The sequence below is a fragment of the Leptodactylus fuscus genome, chromosome 11 (assembly GCF_031893055.1).
Source record: "Leptodactylus fuscus isolate aLepFus1 chromosome 11, aLepFus1.hap2, whole genome shotgun sequence".
In the NCBI taxonomy this organism is placed as follows: domain Eukaryota; kingdom Metazoa; phylum Chordata; class Amphibia; order Anura; family Leptodactylidae; genus Leptodactylus; species Leptodactylus fuscus.
Window position 1 is genome coordinate 35,475,144 of NC_134275.1, and position 22,985 is coordinate 35,498,128.

General features: G+C 42.4%; 1 protein-coding gene across 1 annotated transcript in view; it reads right to left on the reverse strand.

Moving 5' to 3' along the window:
- Nucleotides 1-224: 224 nt before the first annotated feature.
- The window catches only part of DUSP9 (dual specificity phosphatase 9), a 36,470-nt gene continuing 13,709 nt past the window's right edge, over nucleotides 225-22,985 (reverse strand). Inside the window, exons 2-5 of the mRNA XM_075260435.1 lie at nucleotides 18,336-18,871; nucleotides 10,712-11,223; nucleotides 3,519-3,962; nucleotides 225-2,006 (exon numbers count right to left, since the gene is read on the reverse strand). Coding sequence (XP_075116536.1) covers nucleotides 1,702-2,006; nucleotides 3,519-3,962; nucleotides 10,712-11,069 — 1,107 coding nt within the window. The 5' untranslated portion in view covers nucleotides 11,070-11,223; nucleotides 18,336-18,871 and the 3' untranslated portion in view covers nucleotides 225-1,701. The remainder of the gene's footprint in view (nucleotides 2,007-3,518; nucleotides 3,963-10,711; nucleotides 11,224-18,335; nucleotides 18,872-22,985) is intronic.

Consider the following 22,985-nt stretch of genomic DNA (forward strand, 5'->3'; position numbering starts at 1 on the left):
GTGGACTTGATAAGTATAATTTGATCGAACGTTACCTACCCCTGAAACGAGCATTTTCCCCCCATAGACTATAATAGGGTTCGATATTCGATTCGAGTAGTAGAATATTGAGTGGCTACTCGAAACAAATATCGAACCTCGAACATTTTACTGTTCGCTCATCACCTATCCTAAGATTAGATCATAAAAATATAAAATCCTGGACAACCCCTTTAAGATCTTACTGTCAGTACACGGTAAGATTCTAAGCTCCCTCTAGTGGTGACTACAGCCAGATAGAATTTCACCACTTAACACTCTGTCTAGTATTTATCAGCACAGACTATTGGACCAATATACAATGTCTTGTTCAAAGGCAAACATTACCTTTAAAGAATGTTCTTGTGTTTTTTATCTGGTGGGGTTATATTAATACATTCTTATCTACTATACAATGTATACTTATGCATACTGGCCAGCTATGACATTTCAGGAGTCACTTATGGGAGATTTCACCCCTGTGTTAAGGCAGCTGAGAGAACTGGACATTTTCTTTCTGTCCTCTGCAGTCATAAAGGTATAAATATTCTGCAAAAAAGGCAAAAATAATAAAAGGTCCCTGTTTCTTTTAAAAAATCCCCAAACAATAAACTTGTTCATCAAACCTAGAGGCTCCTTTGTTCGATTATGGTCAAATCTCTTAAAAGCTTATTCACTCGGACCTTATTGAACTCCATGACACTCCTAAGTGATGATTCCCATCCTGCACTGCAGGGCTATGGAGTATAGGTCATACTTTACTATGGGCTGTATGCCAACAAAAAGCTTGTCAACCGCATGTCAGCCCACGTCAGGTCTGTAAATGCCAGAAGTAATCCTGAGTTCTTATATATTTTTTTATATTTGTTAACATATAATAGCCCGGGGCCTGAGAAGAGTGGCATCATTATAAAAGTTGCCATGGCGTAACGCATAGACTAGAAATACTGTACAAAAGTCGAAAAGAAACACATGGCTTTGCATGTTTAGGCCCAGCCCAGATTGGCCTGGACTCATCCTGTGCGGTGAAGCAGAGTCTGATCAGTAAATGTGGGTTCCAGATGGAACATGTCTATTCACCACCTGCTCCTTCACTTTGTAAACTCCTCAATCCCGCTCACAGGATTTATCATTCCAACCAAGCAAAACAAGTGAGTCAGTCCTCGTCGTGATCCATTTCAAAGAGGAACATGGTACGTTCCCGACCGGAGCTTCTATTCCCAGTTGAGTAGACTTCATTTAGAACATCTGATGCCTCTGCTCTAAAATTCAGCAATTAAAAAAAAGTGAATCAGTTCATAGAACAATACTAACCCATAGGATGCTGGAAAGGGAAAGCATAGGACTGATAGTCTACTGGCTGACATCCACAGGTGAAGGCTACAATGTTCTGATGCTGGTCTTCGGTGAAAAGTCAACAAGAGTCTACTGTAAGGTTACCTTTCGGTTTATATGCTTTGGTTCTCAATTGTTGTCACACGTCTCAGGATTCGCTTATCTCCTTCCAGTTTTACATCCACTGAAATCTCAACTGGAAAACGTTAGATATTAGACTAAGTATTGTCACGTTGGTCTTCAAGCCTACCGCAATGAATCGGCAGATGTTCCCCTATATCTGAGCTGCTTAGGCCCGTAAAAGATAATAGCTTAAAATGGTCATAGCGAAGCCCTCAAAGAACAGTCCTACGTAGAGTCCAAAGAGTCCAGTTCGAAAACATCATCGCTGGATGGACTGGTAAAGAAAGAGTGGCCAGGTGGCCGATTGTCATCAGGGCTACTGAGTCCCAAGCTTTTCTCGAAATCCAGCAGCTGACCCATAAAGTTAAAGTTGGGAGAGATATTGGTTTTCTTTCGTTTGACAAAATCGTAGGCATCGTTGAGGGAAAGGTTGAGCTTCTGCATGAGGTAGGCAACGGTGACAGTGACCGATCGACTGATACCTGCCAGACAATGCACAAGGACCCCACAGTTGTGGGAAGCTGCCTCATCTGTAAAAGAAATAGGAACAACTAGTGTTAAAAGTGTAACATAACAGGGGTTTCTTTTCTAGGTAACGGGTGAGTGACTCTTCAAAAATTCTCTTTGAGAACCTATTGATGTGTCACGTTCAAGGAGATAGAATGGTGATTGTCCTTGTCCCTTTCATCTACCTCTGCTTTCATTTCTTTTTCTCATAGACTAGAGATTATTGACTAGCCTAAATTATCATCTTATTATTGTTATTTACTGCACGATATATATGGAGGTTCACCAAAGAGCTATGTTCTACCATCTGGAGAACACTTCACAAGCAGAACGATTTAGTAAATTTTTGACCTTCATCGAATAAGCAGAAAGCTACAAAAGTAGTTATGAAAGTAATAGCAGGAATAGCGGCGTATATTTTCAACCATGACATTGTTTCTTAGACGATAAGATGATAATGCTTGATTACAAGGAGAACGGATAGTATATGGATGGAAGCGGTGGAGAAGTTGCCACCAGAAAACCATTCATCATAATCAAACAATCTATGTGTCTTCATCGAACAACACTCCCAATGACAGCACAGAGAGAAGTGATGTAAAAATAGCTCGGAGACAAAGGCAATAAGTGGTGAAGAAAATGGGAGGAGGGACATCCATTAAGGTAACCCTATCCGGGAGGCAGCGAGAAGCCAGACAAGGTCAGTTTCAAGGATACGCACAGACAAACATGTCCTTAAGATGCCCAGCTAGATACACATCACTGATGTCTTCAAACATAATATCTACTGCCTCTGTTTTGTGATCAGTCTTCAAAGAACAAAACTCTTCTTGAGATAAAATAAAGGAATATATGAGTCACTGAATCCCCTTATTTGATTTGGACAATCTCTACTTGCAAAGGCACCATACACATTAGATTAACTTCAGCCAGATTGGACAATTTTAGTGGGGCAAGGTGACTATCTGTTTGGGGTGTCCTAACTCTCCCCAACAACTGATGTTACGGGAGGGAAGAATCAGTCATGTTTGCTTTCAATGTGTCTAATCCTTTGGCTCTTGGGAGGAGTCACAGCTACCAGAAACATCAATCCCTGCAGTATTGTATAAGAAAACCTGTTAGCAAGTCAAGGGAGTGTTCAATTTCCAAGTAGCGTCACCAGCAATTAAGCAATACACAAAGACCTTCGAAATTAATAGGCTATGTAATGCAGGACAGGACAGGTCCTCCGGAACAAGAGACGCTCTTTGTAACCACTCTCTACACTGATCAAGAGCGTCCTGAAGATGGCTTCTCTTAGCTGACCCATTGTCTGGAGTCAGACTCTGTAGAATAGAGAGACAAAGACAAGAATAGAATCCTATATAATTTCATAAAGAAAATGACAATAAAATTATCAATTGATGGATCCCGTCCATTAATAGATCCCATGGATCTTGTCCATGGATGGACCATCAATTCACGGGTCAAAATGGACATTTAGTTGATTGAATATCTATTGCAATTACAAGATTATAATCAAATCTCATACATACCAATAAACTCAATGGCTTCTGGGAAAAACTGAGACAAGTTTTGACTCCAGTGATCCGATATAGGGATCTGCTTGTAATGGAAGTCACCATCCTTCTCAAAAATATTGGGCAGATTTGGGGTGACATTCAAGATATAGCGAATACCAAGCTTAGCTAGAGTGTCCATGTTCCCAGAATCTCTAGCACTACCCAGGTATAAATGTGGCAGAATTTGCACAGGGAAGGATGGGGGCTGGTTGCGTGGACTCATGCCTTCAGAGTCTATCCCACTCAATGGTTCTCGATCAAGGTCAGACTCAACGTCGGAGCAGTCAGAAGCAATGCAGAGGCCTCCCAGTCCTAGCACTGGGGTTGGTGGCAGAGGTGAGCTACTGGCACAACTGGTAGAGTCTAGGTTGGTTTCACAATGGTGAGGAAATTCGGCTTGAAACTTACTGAAGCCACCTGTGAAATAGAATCATAAGAAAATAATTCAGTAAACAACTTTCACTCTACATCTACAGAGAATAATGGAAGACAATGAGAACCCCATTTATAACTATACCTCCAACCCTACTAGAAGTTATATCCACATCCATTAATTATGGCTAGGACATCTAACAGGAGACATTTTGTCTCATCATGATGTCAGAAGGTATCTCAACTCCATTGACCATAGCTAGGACCTCTTAGTTGAGACACTTTGGCTCTGTATGATGTCAATGTCTAGTGGCTACAGTCAGGACCTCTGATTTGAGACATTTTGGTTCATCATGATGTCAGATGGTGTCTCAAATGAGACATTTTGGCTGTGTGTGATGTCAGGAGATATCTCAGTGTCCACCGACTATAGCTAGGACTTTTGATGATGAGTTGGCTCATTGACCAAAACCAGGATTCAGCTTCAAGCCTAAGCTTGAATTGAAAATATTGGCAATAAATTAAATGACAAATTAATTGCAAAATATTTTTTGGCCTAAAAATTACCCAAATGATGGCACAACATACTTATATTTTGGTAAAACAATCAACATATGGAAATACTTTGTAATATACTGTACGTGACTGGTTGGTATTATACTGATTTTTCATCAGCTTTCCGAATAGCGAGCCCTTTATCTGCCCGGGAGAAAAGTCTTCATACAGGGATTAATTAAAATGTCTTTAAATCCTAATCCCAATATAATCTAAATGTATCTGCAATGTATCTGCCGGCATCTCCGGCTGGCCATGAGTCAAACAGATAATAATGCGCTCTCAACGTAAGTGAAGGGAGAGAAATGCTGTCACAAGGATGTGCCTAAACCTACCTCCATACAGTGCCAAATAATGATACTGTACAGAATCTACATAGTGTCACACTATAACTACATAATGGTATACATGGAGCACATAATTGTGATGTACAATAAACACATACTAGTGCCCTATACATAACAGTGGCATATAGTGGAGGAATAATAATAATGATGTTATATATTGCTCATAACTAGAGATGAGCGAACACTGTTCGGATCAGCTGATCCGAACAGCACGCTCCCATAGAAATGAATGGAAGCACCTGGCACGGTGACCGGCCGCCGGCAAAGTGTACATACCAGGTGCTTCCATTCATTTCTATGGGAGCGTGCTGTTCGGAACGGCTGATCCGAACAGTGTTCGCTCATCTCTACTCATAACACTATATAATATGAAATAACTAGCTTTTACCCGCGACTTCGTCTGCGGTGATTTGAGAATTGGGCGGACACAGACGTGTGAAACTGTAAAAGTGCTTTAAAAAGTTTGGTGGGATAGCAAATGTGATGTGTTATATTGTGTATGTAGTGATACAGACAATGTGATGTGTTATATTGTGTATGTAGTGATACAGACAATGTGATGTGTTATATTGTGTATGTAGTGATACAGACAATGTGATATATTGTGTATGTAGTGATACAGACAATGTGATGTGTTATATTGTGTATGTAGTGATACAGACAATGTGATGTGTTACATTGTGTATGTAGTGATACAGACAATGTGATGTGTTATATTGTGATGTGAGTGAGTAGAGTGAGGGCTACTCCTGAGGTGACAGTAAGAAGTGTTGAGGCAGGAAATGCCAGGCAGTGTGTGTGAGTCTATAGCTGATGTGTTATATTGTGTATGTAGTGATACAGACAATGTGAATGTGATGTGTTATATTGTGTATGTAGTGATACAGACAATGTGATGTGTTATATTATGTATGTAGTGATACAGACAATGTGATGTGTTGTATTGTGTATGTAGTGATACAGACAATGTGATGTGTTGTATTGTGTATGTAGTGATACAGACAATGTGATCTGTTATATAGTGGAAAGCTATATGTAAATGTGAGTGAGTAGAGTGAGGGCTACTCCTGAGGTGACAGTAAGGAGTGTGCAGGCAGGTTGAGGCAGGAAATGCCAGGCAGTGTGTGTGAGTCTATAGCTGGGGCTAGGAGTCCTGCTTTTGTGAGTCTCCTGCTAGGAAGCCATGTTGTTTAGTGGCACCAAAAGTAGCCTGTGACTCAATCCTAAGGGAAAACTATGTTTGTGGAAAATTGCACGCAAATCCGTCCAGGCGTTTTAGCGTGATTGAGGAACAAACATCCAAACTCACAAACATCCAAACACACAAACTTTCACACTTATAATATTAGTAGGATAGTACCTTACAGTATCTACATAGTGAGTACCATACACTAAATACATACATCAAACACATAAGTGTACTATATACTGGGTCAATAAAACTAAAACTAGAAAGTGCCCACATAATACCACCATACACCTATATAGTGATATCATAGAACACCAAATTATGGTACCATACAGGAACTACATAAAATGCAACAAACAATAAATACATACCAGTATCATATACTGAACAGATAATCGTGTCATATAATGGGCAAATAAAAATAAGACTAGTTTAAGACCACATAAAACTGCAATATCATACCTAAATAGTAATACCATTGAGTGCCACATAATGGTACTAGTATACGATTAGAGCCTGTACTGTACAGAATCTATATAGTTAGTACCATACAATAAATACATACTAGAATCAAGTACTCATATACCAAACATATAATAATGGTCAAAGGAAAATAAAGGTATATATCGCTCACTTCATACTGCAATACTATATCTAAAGTGGAACATCATACAGTGTGAAATAACAGTAAAGTACAGAAAATACATAGTTATTACTATACAATAAATACATTCTAATATCACATATAACATATAGTGAACAAATAAAACTAAGGCTAAATAAAAGCATTGTAATACTGCCATTCTTCAACTATATAGCAATACTATAGAGTGCCAGATAATGGAACTGTATAGAATTTATATACCATACAATAAATACATATTAGAATCTTATACTCATATATTGAACACATAAGAGTGCCATATCATGAGCAAATAAAAATAATGCAAGATAGTGCCTAAATAATACTGCCATACTGCACTGTATACCAAATAATGGTACTGTACAGAATCAACATAATACAATAAAATAAATACATTCTAGAATTGCAGGCTGATACACTGAGCAGATAATAGTGCCATATAAGGGTCACATGAAAATAAAGCTATATATCACTCTTCATACTGTAATACTACACCTAAACAGTAACATCATAAAGTGTGAAATAACGGTACAGTACAGAATCTATATACGGTAGTTATTAACATACAATGAATACATACTAGTATAGCACACTGAGCACCTAATAGTGCCATATAATGGCCAAATAAAAATAATGCTAGACAGTGCCTACATAATACTGCCATACTGCACCTATATAGTAATACCACAGAGTACTATAAAATAAATACATACAAAATTATACACTAAACATATGTGCCATATAAAAATGGTATATACCACTTACATGGTAACATCATGCAGTGTGATGTAGCATAGACTAGAGGGCGTTAGCAACAGAGATGAGCGAACACTGTTCGGATTAGCCGATCCGAACAGCATGCTCCCATAGAAATGAATGGAAGCACCTGGCACGCAGACTTTGCCGTAACCCCCCGCGTGCCGGCCGCTTCCATTCATTTCCATGGGAGCGTGCTGTGAGCGTGCTGTTCGGAACGGCTGTTCCAAACAGTGTTCGCTCATCTCTAGTTAGCAATGTCAAAATATTTCAATTTTTTCCCCAAAAATTTTAGTTATTATATTGCCTCTAGATGAAGAACAACTTTACTGTAATATTATAAATTCCCATAATCAGTCTTGGGGTTAATTGGCGAGGTTTATTTTATATGGGATCCATTGCTGAACACATGTCCGTGGCCTATAATTAGTTCTAATTGCTTATATTTCTGTGTTTCCCATCCTTCTCCGCTCCCCAGACTGGACCGTTTCCTGGTAACTGGAAGGAGCGCTTACCAATTTTCGTGCAGCATCATATGCTGAGTATGAATGGGCTGTAATTGTGATGTCTGAATTTGTTTCGTTTCTATATCGTGTAGCTTGTTATGTAATATCTCAGAAAAAAAATCCTGAAAAATACATAAAACTGGTCATATTTGTAAAGGCAGAAGCAGTACAGGATGCTGGGCAGGTGCTCGGATGATCGTTGCGAGTGATCGGGTAAAGCTACAGCACCCACTACAGGAGACATACTGTATTACATTCTGGCCATTCAAAAATACCTAAAAAATACAGATCAAATGTATTGGGCATAAGGGGGCAATTTATGTTAAATGATTTGTCATGTCATAAGGAGAGGTCTATTATGTGAACAGAGCGGTATCTTTAAGATAGATCAAAGGGGTCCAATACCAGCCGCCCCACTGATCCGCTAATTAAAAGGGGCATGACACCTGGGCAAACACTGAGGCCCCCACTTAGTGATTGATGTCATGTCCTTCAGTCATGTGATCCTTTTGCAGTGAGTGAGTGTGAGACGCCACTGATCCAAACACCCATCCTAAGTTCTAGAATACTCCTTTAAAGGGAGTGTGTCACCAGAACCCAGTATATCATCTCAGCCTCATATATAGATAGGTAAGGGTCACCTGAATCAAGTGTTGTTCATCCTTACCCATGTACACCTTACACCAAGATATCCCCTTTTTATCAATATGCAAATCAGCTCTTTGGAGCAACAACGATGTTACCATTGCTCCAAAGAAGTCAGCAGCAACATCTTCATTGCTCCAGGGCTAATCTGCATATTGACGGTTCAGGTAATATCTTGGCAATGGAGGCAGCGATTCAAAAGGGGATCAAACATCATAACCTATCTATCTGCTGGGTCCTGGTTAAAGACGACTCTGAGACACCATTGTGATAAGTCCAAAAATTTTAATGGTGGAATTCATCAAGTTCCAATGACTGCCATGTAGAAACCAGGATTAATAAGAAATTCACATGACATGGACCTAGGCCTTGTAGGACCTCCATGATGATGGTTGGGTCAGTGGTCACTGTTCCCTATACTTAAAGAGGACCTTTCACCACTTTTGGGCACAGGCAGTTCTATATACTGCCAGAAAGCTGACAGTGCGCTGAATTCAGCGCACTGTTGGCTTTCCCGATCTGTGCCCGGTGTGAAGAGCTTACGGCCCGGTACCGTAGCTCTTCTATGGTCAGAAGGGCGTTTCTGACCATTAGCCAGAGACGTCCTTCTGCCTCGCGGCGCCAATCGCGCTGTGCTGTGGAGCGGGGAGGAACGCCCCCTCCCTCTGCTCACACAGCTCGTCCATAGACGAGCATTATCAGGAGAGGGAGGGGGGAGTTCCTCCCCGCTCCACAGCACAGCGCGATTGGCGCTGCGAGGCAGAAGGACGTTCCTGGCTAATGGTCAGAAACGCCCTTCTGACTGTAAAGCGCTACGGTACCGGGACCGAAAGCGCTTTACACCGGGCATGGATTGGGAAAGCCGACAGTGCGCTGAATTCAGCGCACTGTCAGCTTTCTGGCAGTATATAACACTGCCTGTGCCCAGATATGGTGAAAGGTCCTCTTTAACTATTTCCTGTAACTATAGGACTCCATGCAATGAATTAGAACATCCCTACCCAGAGAGCTGAGGCAATAAATGGACCATTGACCGCTGACTTTGAGATGTGCTATAAATAGTGGTGGCCTCCTCTGAATGTCTGGCTATTGACAGGCAGGCTCTATAAATGCTTTGAGGTTGCTTTATACTGCAATTATCTTACGTGGATGTCACTCACTTGACAGGAAAAGTGAAGGACGGAATTCACAGTAAGAGCTTTACATTCTGAATATTAGATAGTAAAATCCCTGGCACTTCTCTCGGCTTTCCTCGTATAAAATTGTGTAGAAATACTCCTCCATCGTGTGTATATCAGTCCCGATCTGTCCTATGACACATCACTGAAGAGTGACTCTTCCTGCAGGCCTGATGTGACTTCTTTGCACAGTGCTTCTTCTCCCATGGACAATTCATTGGACCACCTCTCATATGGCTAGGAGAAGTTCGTGAAACTCAAAAACAGACATACATACATCCAGTTCGCTTATCATCCTGCAACGTTGATCCTGAATAAGGCCACATGTACTGAGTGTGCAGCCTGGTGACGTTCCGCTCGGAGGTTCCAATGTTCCAATATTTATAGTTTCATGGAACCTTCCATTAAAATCAACAGAGAACGCAAGGCACTAAGGGGCAGCCTTCATGTCATCTGAGTGCTCTCCATTAGAAAAATTGACCACTCTTTGGCCTGCATATACAGTCCATGAAGTCTTGGGCAAATACAACTAAGAGGTAGAAACCAAATTTCCTCATCTTATGGAAACAATTACTCCCGACCCCAAATAGGTCAACTAGCACGAATCCCTGGGTTGTCAACCCAATTTCAGAAATCTAGTAACTGTTGGACTCTTGTGGCAAGCTCACCATGATAACTTAATCTTCCACAGTTTTACCGTTCTTACTGTAAAGCATCCTCCTCTATGGTGGCGTACAAACCTACTTTCCTCTTTGTGTAGTCAGTGCTCTCTTATTACATGAGAAAAAGAAGTAGCCTAAGTCTTGGCTCTGCTAAAAAAGTGTCCTCCATAGTCACAAAAGTCTGTATTCTGTATCCTGACCCTGACAACTCTACTTAGAAACTAAGGATATAGTCAATTGTGGACTGCCACACTCGATAAGGAGAGTCATATGTACAACCATCATGACATTTGTCGCCATATGTGTCTCTTACCTTGTAAGTAGTAGGCTTGACATCCTTCCTTCCTAAGCTTATGGAGTAGGGTCACCAGGACTGGTTCCTGCTCCTCTGACTGGACACCCATTCGCCCTGGGAGGCTGGCAGTGCACTCATCATACAAAAGGGCCACTTCCCTTACAGCAGGAGGGGATCCAGGTAGGAGGGAATGAGCAGAGAGGTTGCCTTTACGAAGTCGCCGTAACATCAACCCAGGCAGAGCTACATGCAAGGCTTTCTCTACATGTGAGGAGTCGAAGAGCTCTCTGCTACGACAGTCCAGGATACGAACATTTTGAGCAGGAGAGTCCAGCTCATCCCGCAGCCATGTTGTGGATTTACACAGGGACTCCATCTGTTCCACTCACATGAGAAGGACCATGGGAATGAAATGGAGAGGACAGTCCATATACTGAATAAACTGGAATGAAAGAGTTGAGGATTCTTGCACAAGATACGGTAGTTGCCGATAATCCTATGGTCCGTCTTGAAGTATTTCAGGGCATTTCCTAAAAATAAGATAACGAGAAGAAAATTAAATCAAACATCATGAGGAAAAAGTTGTCATTACAGAAGAGGGTGTCTACTGTTGACTACTGTAGCAGACAGTCGCTACCAAAAGTGTCTCTAGCTCAAGAAGAGTTGGCCCATTTTGTGCTTATCGATTCCAGTACTTATTGCTGCATGTCATCTGTGGTGGTGCTGATAGATATAAAACACTTGCTACTGGGTTCCCCATCAGACTACAAGTGATTGTTGGGGGTATAGGCAGTGGGGGACTCTGTGGTCATAACCTTTAAAGGGGTTCTACAAGACTATCCTCAGGATAATCCTCGAAACGCGTTGTGTTTATTTGATCCTAATATAGAAGATTCCCAGAACATTTTATTGGGTGAGCGCTGGTCCTTCTGCCCGATCCTGCAGGATTTTGTTGGTCCATTCAGGTCTCCCATTCTCAGGATAGGTCATCAATAAGAGATAGGTGGTGGTCTGACACCTGGCATCACCACCGATCATCTGCTTTCTGCACTGTGTATGAGCAAGAAGCAGATGCTCTGTATACTGTGCAGTGGGTATGGCAACTCGGCTCCCATTGAAGCTTAGATATCAACTGATGGTGGGGGTGCCAGGTGTCAGACTCCAATAATCTCATATTGGTAATTTATCCTAAGGATAGGTCTTTAATATAGAGTCTTGTAGGACTCCTTTAAGGCACTACAGCAGCAAAGCTCTAATTCAACTGCCGTGTTGATGTCTGATGTGGGGGTGCCAGATATCAGACCCTGACCAATCTCATATTCATAGTATTGATGACATTTTTTAAGGGTAGCTCATTAATGTAAAGTTTTGACAATCCCTTTAAGGCTATAACTTTATGGACTAAGATGAGGACAGTTCTAATTTTATAATATTCTTATATAAAATGTAGTAGTGGAGATGTTGGCTGAATTCTGCATATGGGATATGTCCATAGTATAGTGCGCATGTATAGCTATGTAAAAAAACCAAACACACAAAAAAACCTGTAGACATCTGGTGGAGAATATTCTTATAATATGGTGCCATACGGAGACACCATCACGCAGCACACAGAGTGCCTATGTTTCTCCTGTAGAAAGCCATATAGACCCCACACATTACAGTATTTGGGCTGCCATGTACAAAGGGCTTAGTAACTATTATTTTCTAAGGAAAATTTTTGAAAATTTTCTTGTCAATTTTTACACTCAGCTATGGATTTAGTTATTATGTCCTCTTGAGGTTAGTAAGCTCAGTCAGGCTCACTGTCAAGACCCCATCCATTATGTAGTTGTTGTATTCCATTGCTTGGCAGATGGTACTGCATACGTTGTTGAGGACTCTGGGTGGCCCGACGCCTGGGGAAGTTGGCAATATCACTCTGTATTTAAGTACATTGACAATATGCCCAGTACCTGAGGAGGAAGATGGCTGCTAGTGCTGCCAGTCCTCAGTGCTTGTGTTGGGTAAGTATATATGTATTTGCCTCAATGAAGCTGGTTTTTCTCACTGCATGTGATATCTGAAAGGGCTCTGTTTACGGTGGCGACCATGATGTGACTCAAATTTTCTGCAGATTCCTATTCAGTGGTTGGCTCTCAACTCTGCCTAATTCTAGAAATCCTTGTCTACCTATAACCATGTGGCTGCAATGGCCCAAACTAAATATTCTCTTTAGAGAGGCTCTGTCACCAGGTCTGAAATACTCAACGTTATCCATCATCTGATCGGCGCTGTCACCCTGAGCATTTGGGTGTTTTGCTTATCCAAATCCCATCAGCCATTCCAAAGATAAAAGCCCTGTTATTTTTGATGCAGATTAGGATCTACTAGCCAAGTGGGCTTTAACACTGAATGACCTACAGGACACAGAGACCCCGTCCCAAGAGAAGCCAAAGTGTTCCCGCCCACTTGACTAGTATGCTCTAATTTATATAAACACTAACAGGGCTTATATCTTTGGAATGCCTGAACGGATCTGGATAAACTAAACAACAAAATGCTCAGGAGGACAGCGCTGATCCGATGAGGGATGTCATTGGGATTTTCAGATCTGGTGACAGATCTGTTTTAAATAAACAGCTTTTTTCAGGGTACTGTCCCTTTAAAGTTTACATCTTTCTCAATTTTACAGCTTTTGCTTTATGCACAATAGTTAATGTATGAAACAGAGAACATTGACAGCTTAGTGAAAGGTTCTGACGCTGAAGAGGGTGATCCCGTGACAGCCGCAGTACTTGTCCGCAGCATTACTGAATAGCCTAGTATAGGGGTGAAATGTGAATGGTGTAATTAGCATCTCCGCGGCACAGTGTACGCCCGGATACACACTGACACGTCTGCTGTATGGAGCGCGTCAAAGATAATTAAGTGAACCATGGACCTCCATGTATGGAAGCTGCTGTAGATAATGGGGCTGCTCCTACTAAGCACATTGGAAATGATTACTTATATTATTTACCTTATAATGGAGATCGTGTGTTAGTCTAATAATTTAGCACTCGGGTAACAAAAGGGTCATTGAAATCTTTTATAATGGGCCATGTAGTTGGAGTTTACCAAGGAGGACCTCGCAGACGTCAAGAACGTTTCAGTCCTGGTCTCTTATTCCCTCAAAACACTCATAAGTTTTGGAAACCTTTGAGCGTACTTGTCAATATTTTAGGGTTGATGTTGGGCAGAAGGGTTTGGGGACAAGACCAAGCCCCTTTCTGAGAGTACAATGCCCCTGTTTTATGGCATGAATGGTACATAACATGATAGAAAGCTTCCAGGCCCATAAATTCCACCATCAATGGTGGATGGTTGATCATTCTTAAAAACCTTGGGGGTACCAGATCCCATAATAACAAATCTATAACCCATCCAGAGAAGCAAAAACCATGGAGGTACCAGATCCTATAATAACAAATCTATAACCCATCCAGAGGAGTAAGATGAAGCTCCTGTGCCCCAATGCAATATCTCTACCAGACCCCCCAGTTATAATGTATTGTTTATAGTACTGGTCTCTTCATATTATGGGTGTCTCTTCAGAAAATTACACTCCTGAAGCCATCCACATGAGAAGTTATAGATGTATGATGGTTGACAGATTCCCCATTCATGAAAAGCGATGTCTAATGACCCTGTACTTGGGTTCAATGGAGGTCACAGCTGTAGGGCTCCCAGCGATCATGCACTTACCATCTATAACCTACTTTAAGACTAGCCATTGGCATTCTCCATGACAATCTCATTTGTGGCCTACATCAGTTAGCAGCCGTTTAATCATTTGAATAAACACATTGTAATGCTTTATTCATCCTGTGGGGGTGCTGCAGGGAAACTGAACAATTTCAGTCAAGGTCTCTCATAGATAACAGTTGATCTCTGGAGGTCCCAGCAGCTAGATAAGGGTTATTTTTAAGAGTACCCTCCAGCAAAAAGAGGTTCTCCAGGAGGATTTGTGTTTTAATACCGTCCTGATATATCAAGACACTGAGCAATATATGTACTTTATGAATGTGTATAGAAAAATGTATTATCGTCAGTCACCAAATTTAATTGGTGTCTATTAAATCATCTCCGAATACACAGGGACTGCTAGATCAGGCGACAAAGATTCATAAAACACACCGCAATAAAAGAACATTGTGCAGCATTCGGTACCATAAAGACTGACGTAGTTGAAAACGCTATAAATAAAATATAATAAAGCACAATATAATAGTAATACTACTAATAATCTGGACCGGACGGTCCTAGATCCAGTTCTTTCTGGCTGGGTTATCTGACCCATCCCAGCGTTTTATTGATGGACATGATGTCCAACATATAGATAGGTTAGGGTCACCTGAATTAAAGAATGCTTACGTCTTGCGAAGCATTGCATCTGATACTGAGGGCAGGGGGTATCGTGTTTGGCCATATATCTTATAGGTGTATAACATTATAAATGAACTGAAGAGAGTGACTCTTGGGTCTCATGGCATACCTGCCAACAGACTTGAATTTGCCAGGATTGTCCCAAGGTTTTAAAGACAATTTCCGCAATTTTGGCACCCCAGGTCAAAACAAGAGGAGCTAATAAAAACTCCTGTTGGGTTGAGGCCCTTATTTTACCAGCCCAAATATCTGTGTGGTGGGGTAACCTTCCTCAGTTATGTCAATTTGCCCTATATAGGTGTTTGAGAAGGGGTTATTTTGGTGAGAAAATACACGGATTAGGGATTTTTAAGACCCTCCCCTAGAACTGCTCCAAACCAGGCCGGAAGACCCATTTCAGGTGGGGTTTGAGCCCATGATGTTCCAAATTTACCAATTTGCTGCTGAAAATTTAGGTAAGTCCCAGAAAATTCATAACAGCCTAAACTTCCTGCTGTCCCTTTTGTAAAAATAGCCGCCACAACAATATACAGAAATCCCAACATCTTTGCAAGTAAATAAAACTTTATTACCAAAATTTGCTCATTGCTCTCATTTATGATTTACTAATATTTGGTCAATTTTCTATTTTAAGCGAAAGTTCACTTTAAATGAAAGTTTTCTGGATCTGACTTGTGTCTATGACTTGAGCTGTGTGTCAGTATGCTGAGAGAATGGCATGGCAGCTATCATTCACATTGAACTAGAACAAGTCACATCAATTAAAACTGAGTTGTCATTTCTTAGCTGTGGGCAACTCCTACACTTATGTCAGTCTTAGGTTCCATAACATATAGGAAAAATAGACATGAGCAGAAAATATTGAAAATCTGAAAGAATCTAGGTGATATCTTAGCCCAACTTTCTCTCAACTAGAGCAAAGATAAAGTTTGCTGTCCTAAATACAAGTGGCAAGACAGAGTGGTTTGTTGGTATCCCTCCTGGCACCCAACACCTGACCTATATGACCCGCCAGCCCCCCAAAGTGTGCCCTTGGGCCAGACAGAGTCTGTCATGTCCAAAATGCCTTCAAAGCCAATAACGGTGTTGTGTGGTTCCCTTTAAAAAGAGCAAAAATAGATCTTTTTGGTCACAAAAAAAAACGAAGCCAGTATGGCGAAACACGCGTCGGGGTGCGTTTTCATATGGTGAGACTTATGTTATATTTCTAAGGACAGAATGGTGGTGTTTTATTATGATATTGCAACATTGTATGGCTTTATGTATCCAATTGATTGTATTATTATGCGTTCACTCTCTTTTTTGTGCACATTATGTCACCGGGGTTCTTTTATCTATCCTTGTTAGCATATAGATACATTTATATCACCACCTGTGTCCTTGTATTATATTCATGTTTTTATTTCTCCATATGTGATGCCTTAAGGCAACATTGGCCTTTCTTTGTTCCCTCACTATCATTTTATTGATATCATTAATAAATTTATACCATTTTATTATTGGTTGTTCTGTCTTTTGACAAAGCACTTACACCATACATATACGTTTGTAGCCTGTTAGCATTCGTGTATTTATTCCAGAACACAGCTGGAGCAATGTACTGTAGGCAAATCTACCAAAATAGGCCACACCCTCAATGCACTTGCAGGCTGATTTGCATATCCATAAAAAGTTGATTCTCTGCATTGCTTTTTAGCCACAATGGTATGTTCCTACTCCTAATAAGGGCACTATTATTGTTCTGGGAGACATTTTGGACCTGATCAACACCCAGTTTAAGTGTTTTCTCCAGGGAATGTTAAAGGGATTCTACCATTAAAAACCAATTTTCTGTGGATAAGACATCGGACTAGCCTTTAGAAAGGCTATTCGTCTCTTAGCTTTAGATGTGATCTCCGCCGCGCCGTTCCTTAGAAATATCGGTTTTTACCGGTATGTAAAATAGTACTCTCGCAGCGATGGGGGCGGGCCCCAGCGCTGAACATGCGATGAGGGCATCCCAGTGCCGCACCTCCCATGAGGCGACCTGAAGCAACCACTTCAGGCGGCGCTATGCCAGGGCCCCAGGGAGGGCAGCATTTTTGCTTACCTTAGCCAGTCCAGGACAAGCTGTCCTGGACTGGCTTAGCACCGAGCGGTGGATTGGGAAGGCCACGGGAGCAGCGCTGCTCCCGCGGCCTCCCCTCACGCTCAGGCAGAGAGCAGGTCCTAAGCCCCGCTCCCTTTGCTTTGCCCCGCCCCTTCACTCCACCACGCCCCCTTCTCTCCGCCCCCTCCTCCGGGGCGGGGGGGGGGGCGGCTTTCTGTCATTCGTCTCGGGCGGCGAAAGGGGTAGGTTCACCCCTGGGGCATCCCCACTGCTGCTCGAGAACAAGATCCTGCGACGCCTCCATCTTCTGCTGGATCCTCCCCTTCTTTCCTCGTCTTTCTTCGGCGGCGTCACCTCCGACCCATGCGCACTTGGCTCTGCCAGTGAGGCACTAGTAGAGCCGATTGCGCATGCGCGCAATTGCGGCCTTGGAACTATGGCCGCCGGCCGGAATGCGCAGTCGGCTCTACTAGTGTCTCACTGGCAGAGCCAACTGTGCAGGCGTCGGAGACCACATCTAAAGGTAAGAGACGAATAGCCTTTCTAAAGGCTATTCCGACGTCTTATCCACAGAAGAAAAGGTTTTTAATGGTAGAATCCCTTTAAGAAATGGATGACCTCCTGAGAGATAAAGAAGTCCTAGAAAGAAGCAACATGGTGGTTCAGTGGTTAGCACTGCAGCCTTGCAGCACTCGAGTCCTGGGTTTGAATCCTGCCAAGAACATCTGTAAGGAGTTTGTATGTTTTCCCGATGCTTGCATGGATTTCCTCCCATGCTCCAAAGACATACTGATAGGAAAAATGTACATTGTGATCCCTATATGGGGCTCACAATCTACATTATTAAAGAAAAAAGAAGACCTAGAAAAGCTAAATATGGTTGATGATTTGCATACCAGGATTTGTGAATATTCCTGTCTGGTTGCAGGTACACTGTAACGCCTTTTTTATACTGACAACCGTAGCTATAGCAATAAGTCATATCCTCTTAAGCAATGCTGCATGATATCAGAAGTGAACGTCTGCTTTATAACCAAGGGCTGTGTATAGTATTGTATGGAGCTGAGCCGCAGTACTATACACAGCCAAAGAGGGGAGCAGTTAGTGATTAAAAGTAGACTTCACTCATTTCTCCACACTTCTTACCTCTTGCCTCTTGTTTAGAGATGATTAAAAATAAGGATTACTCTAATAATGCAAAACCGAATCTTGGCCGGAGCCTCCAGGCAGTCATTATGGGACTCAACCAGATCCAAAAAGTAGCGCTAGATTATTAATCCAGCTTAATACCGTCAATGTCCCAACTGAAATCCCATTTATGGTCTCTTCTCGATCAACTCCTCCTTCCCTTCATTCATAAAACATGGCTCTGCTTTTTCTTTCTGTCCTATATCTTTTTGAGCAATCAGTAGCTCCAGACATTTCCTTCATGTAAGAAAAAAAGTGGATATGGTCCTTCCAAACTGAACGGTCTACAAGGTTCTTCTACAGCCTATCCAAAGCCACAAGACATTCCAAGCTGCAATTCGGATACCACAGCCGCTTTCCTCTTTATCATGCGTCTTTGGCGAGAAGGCATCCAGGTGTCTTCCAGTGTGGAAAGTCAGATAACGCGGCTTCTTGTTCCCCTCACGTCTTGTGCTGAACGGTCTAATGTCTCACACGTGGAAATTATTTGAAACCTGCAAAAGCGAAAAACAGCAAAGTAAGCCTGGGGCGAATAACTTAGAGAGGATCTCATTGACTATTTTCCTGGACATCCACCCCCTTTAGTTTCCTCCCTGAGCCCTGGGCATGTCTACATGATGTTAGCAGGTTTCCTACTGACATGACCTCAGATTTTGCAGAGGAAGTGACACAATTGTTCCATGTGCTGAGTGAGCTCCTTCATCATTGCTGACCACAAAAATTGTGGCCTCACTGTAAAAATCAAAACTTTGGCCCCTGTGTCCATCAGAGTACCAGAAGATCTCCTGTAGGAACCAGGCTAAAACTCAATAAATGGACCAAGAAGATACTCAAAATTGAAGACTATTGTAGACTATTTAATAGTCGTTGTTGGCGAGTGGACACCCCAAAATAATTTTATCTAATGGGCCCCAAAACCCTCATTCTGACATTGAGTTCTTCTGAACTGGAACGTCCGCCACTTGATTTCCCAGACCAAACATTACCAATGAGATATCTCCAATGTCACAGTTTTTGTAGAGAAGGAGAGCTTTTGACCCATTCAAAAAGGTTGCTGGGCCTACTTGAGATAGAACTTGCATCACTATGGGTCTCATGTGAGATGCCAATATGGTACCTACCCAGTGCCGCACCTCCCATGAGGCGACCTGAAGCGAGCGCTTCAGGCGGCACTATGCCAGGGCCTCAGGGAGGGCGGCATTTTTGCTAACCTAAGCCAGTCCAGGACAAGCTGTCCTGGACTGGCTTAGCACGGAGCGGTGGTTTGGGGAGGCCACTGGAGCAGCGCTGCTCCAGCAGCCTCCCCTCACGCTCAGGCAGTCTCCGGGCCTGCTCTCTGCCGGCGAATGGCGCTAAGCCCCGCCCCCTTTCGAGGCGCCCCGCCCCTCCGCTAAGCCACACCCCGTTCCACCCACTCCTCCTGGCGGGGGGGGGGGGGGGGCGGCTTTCTGTACTTCGCTCGGGCGGCGAAAGGAGCAGGTTCACCTCTGTACCTACCCACTAAGAGTCATTACTTGGCCTCAAGACCCACCAACCATTATGTTTCGTTTGTTTGTCGTATGTTTATAGAACCAGCGTCCTCCTATGTGGTATTGGGAGTCACTGAACCAGGTATGACTATAACCTCTGTATAGTAACTACTATGGCCCCTTAACAGTTTCTGGTATTTTGGGGGAAAAAAGTACAAATAGAATTCCAAAGAAGAGAATTTTAATCGATTCCCTACAAAGGTGCCTTATATATCTGCCAGGGGTCCACGACACTTTGTTTGGGAAGATGACCACATGCCTTCATGGAGCATTAACTGCATTCATAAGATGTTTTTTGTTTTTTTTCGTTTTTGGGTAAAAATTATTGGTAGAGGTGCTCTGGGAAAATATTGTTTTCTATGGGTACCCGAGTTTTGAAAAGGTTAGGAAAAACTGGGGCCCACAGCCCAACATCCCCTAGGAAACAGACCATATTACCCTAAATTTGGATGTCTTCTGCTGAAACTGTATTATGTCAGAGCCAGGGCCAAGAAGAGTACCCCTGCCAGTCCAGCAGTCCCATATAAATTGAATAATACAACACTGCAAATATGTGACCACCACTCCATCTCTAGAATGGGAGCTTGGGACCCCCATTGTAGTGACTGGTGGAAGTCCTAGTATTGTGGCCCAGCAGACAGACATTTATCACCTTTCCTATGACATCAGCACTTCTGATGTCATCATTGCTGGCCAATCTAAGACCAAAACATAGTGGAGGGGATTTGTCATTCACTCAATGCCAGTTTTCTGTGGCGCATGTTTGGTGCAAGGACCAAATCTGTGCCACAAGCCCTAATCCGTGCCATACTTACCACATTGTGTGAATGTGGGCAGAGCGGGGGCAAGTCAGAATTAAACTGCCCCAGTGTGTACAAGATAGTCTAAGGAACTGAAGGCATTGTAGGTGAAAGCAAATTGGACCAAGAATTGGCGGATCTGCCACAAGTACTTTAACTATGCATTCCCAGTGTAGGAACCCGAGGTCAATATTTCATCCATAGAAAGTAACAGCATAGGACATGCCATCTCTTACAGATAGGTGGGTGTCTGACTGCTGGACCCCCAAGCTCTAGAATAAGAGGGCTGTGGTGATCATGGCTCCTTCTATATAGGGTCGCTACTTGCCACTTATAGCTGCTCTCTACACAAAGCCTAGCATGGGGCGGTGCTGTGGAACGGAAAAGAAAATGTCAAAGAGGGCTCAAGCAGCGCAGACCTGTACATATCAGCAAGTGGCAGCATACCCTGCTATATACTGACACTTGCTCTAGATGGAAAACCCCTTTACAAAAATAATTTTAAAAAATCATCTATTAAGATGAAAAATCTATTTAGATGAAACAAAAATCCACAGGTGATCGGGGTAAAACTGCTCCAAAATGATGAACATTATTATATTACATAGAAAGAAATAAGTTATTATAATGTAGCTATTCTGCAGAGGGGAAGGTGGCATTATATTTGACTTATTTAGGCTCTTTAAATACACAAAATAGTAGCTGCGAAGTAGGCGAGATGCTCTACATAAAGGAATATTGATTTGCAAAAGTATTCACAGAGCAGGTAATGTGCGCAGGCTCCATTATATTACTATGAATAGGGAAATGAGGACTTTCCAGGAAATGTATAGAACTTGAGAGCAGCTTGTAGCTATCTGCTATGCATCCATATAGCGAAGAAATTCTAGCGCTCCTCATACTAGTCATGGAGGAGCCCACCACCACCTTCCATGTGCTATCTACTGGTCTTTAGGTGCTCCAAGGATCTTTGGGTGGGGGGTCTCCAGGCACCAAGGCTGAGGTTAGACTGTTTCCTGTGTAACCACTAGTAGCTACACCCCTAATCCCAAACAATAACCTTCAAAATGTCTCCCAAACCAATAATGGTCCATTTAGTGGCCTTTAATAGGAGCAGAAACAAACCTGTGCGGCCACAGACCAATACAGCAATGCAGAGATAATCATCTATCTATGGATATACAAATCAACCTGCAAGTATCGTGGGGCGTGGCCTGATTTACCAGATTTGCATACAGACAGCTACAAATGCTCTAGATTCCCCACCCTACATCTCTGCCTTGGTTGTGTTTGTCTGTGGGCAAATCTGATTGGATGCGAAAGTCTCCCTTTAAAGACCATTTTTCACCCCCCTCCCCCCCCCCCCCCCCCTCCACCTACTTTATCTCTTTACATCTTTCAAAATATTCTGCCCCGCTGATTCTGGCACAGTTGGAATTTTTTCTGTAACCCCCACCGTTCCTGAGCAGTCAGTGATGTGAGTTTCAACATCCAATATTACTACTTAGGCTTCCTATTGTAAAGGTGGGCAGTTGTGTGCTGGAACAGGTAGTCTGAGACTGCCCACCTGATAGATAGTATAGCTTAATTAGCATATTGGATGCTGTAACTAGCAGCATCAATTGCTCAGGAATGGTGGGGGCTAGAGAAAAAATTCCAACTGTGCAGGAATTAGTGGAGCGGCCCCTATTGACGGATATATAGCGGTGGAATTGGTGAAGGGTGCTCTTTAAGGGATATGTGCAAAAAAAAAAAGAAAAGAGAAAGATAAAAGAGAATATGACTAGGGTTGGGACTACGTGAATTCTGTTTATGGTCTGTCACCATGGAGACACAACTGTATAGGAAATGTATAGACAAAACGGTAAAATGTGACAGTACGTAATTCCCTAATTCTGTTATAGTCTGCTACCAATTTGGTCCTATACTTTCCAGATTTGTCCTTATTCATCATCTGAACAGTTTTCATGCCAAGGCATCAGGCTGGTCCTATAAGACGTGATATTCGCTTCCATGGCGCACGCCCAGTGATGCTAGCAGTAACGGGATCGCCAACCCCATGGTGATGCTTAATCTACGTAGATTTCGCTTTGTGCTTGATCATCCCCCAAAAAACCCTCATGATTCATTAACATTCATCCGAGAATATGTTAAACTTTAATTAACCACATTGCAAATCCTATGCCGCGGTCTATTAATAAATCCTGCACGCCTTGCTTTACAGGAACTGCTACAGTCAGTAGGCAGACGGTGGGGGACATGAAAGACCTTGATGCTGC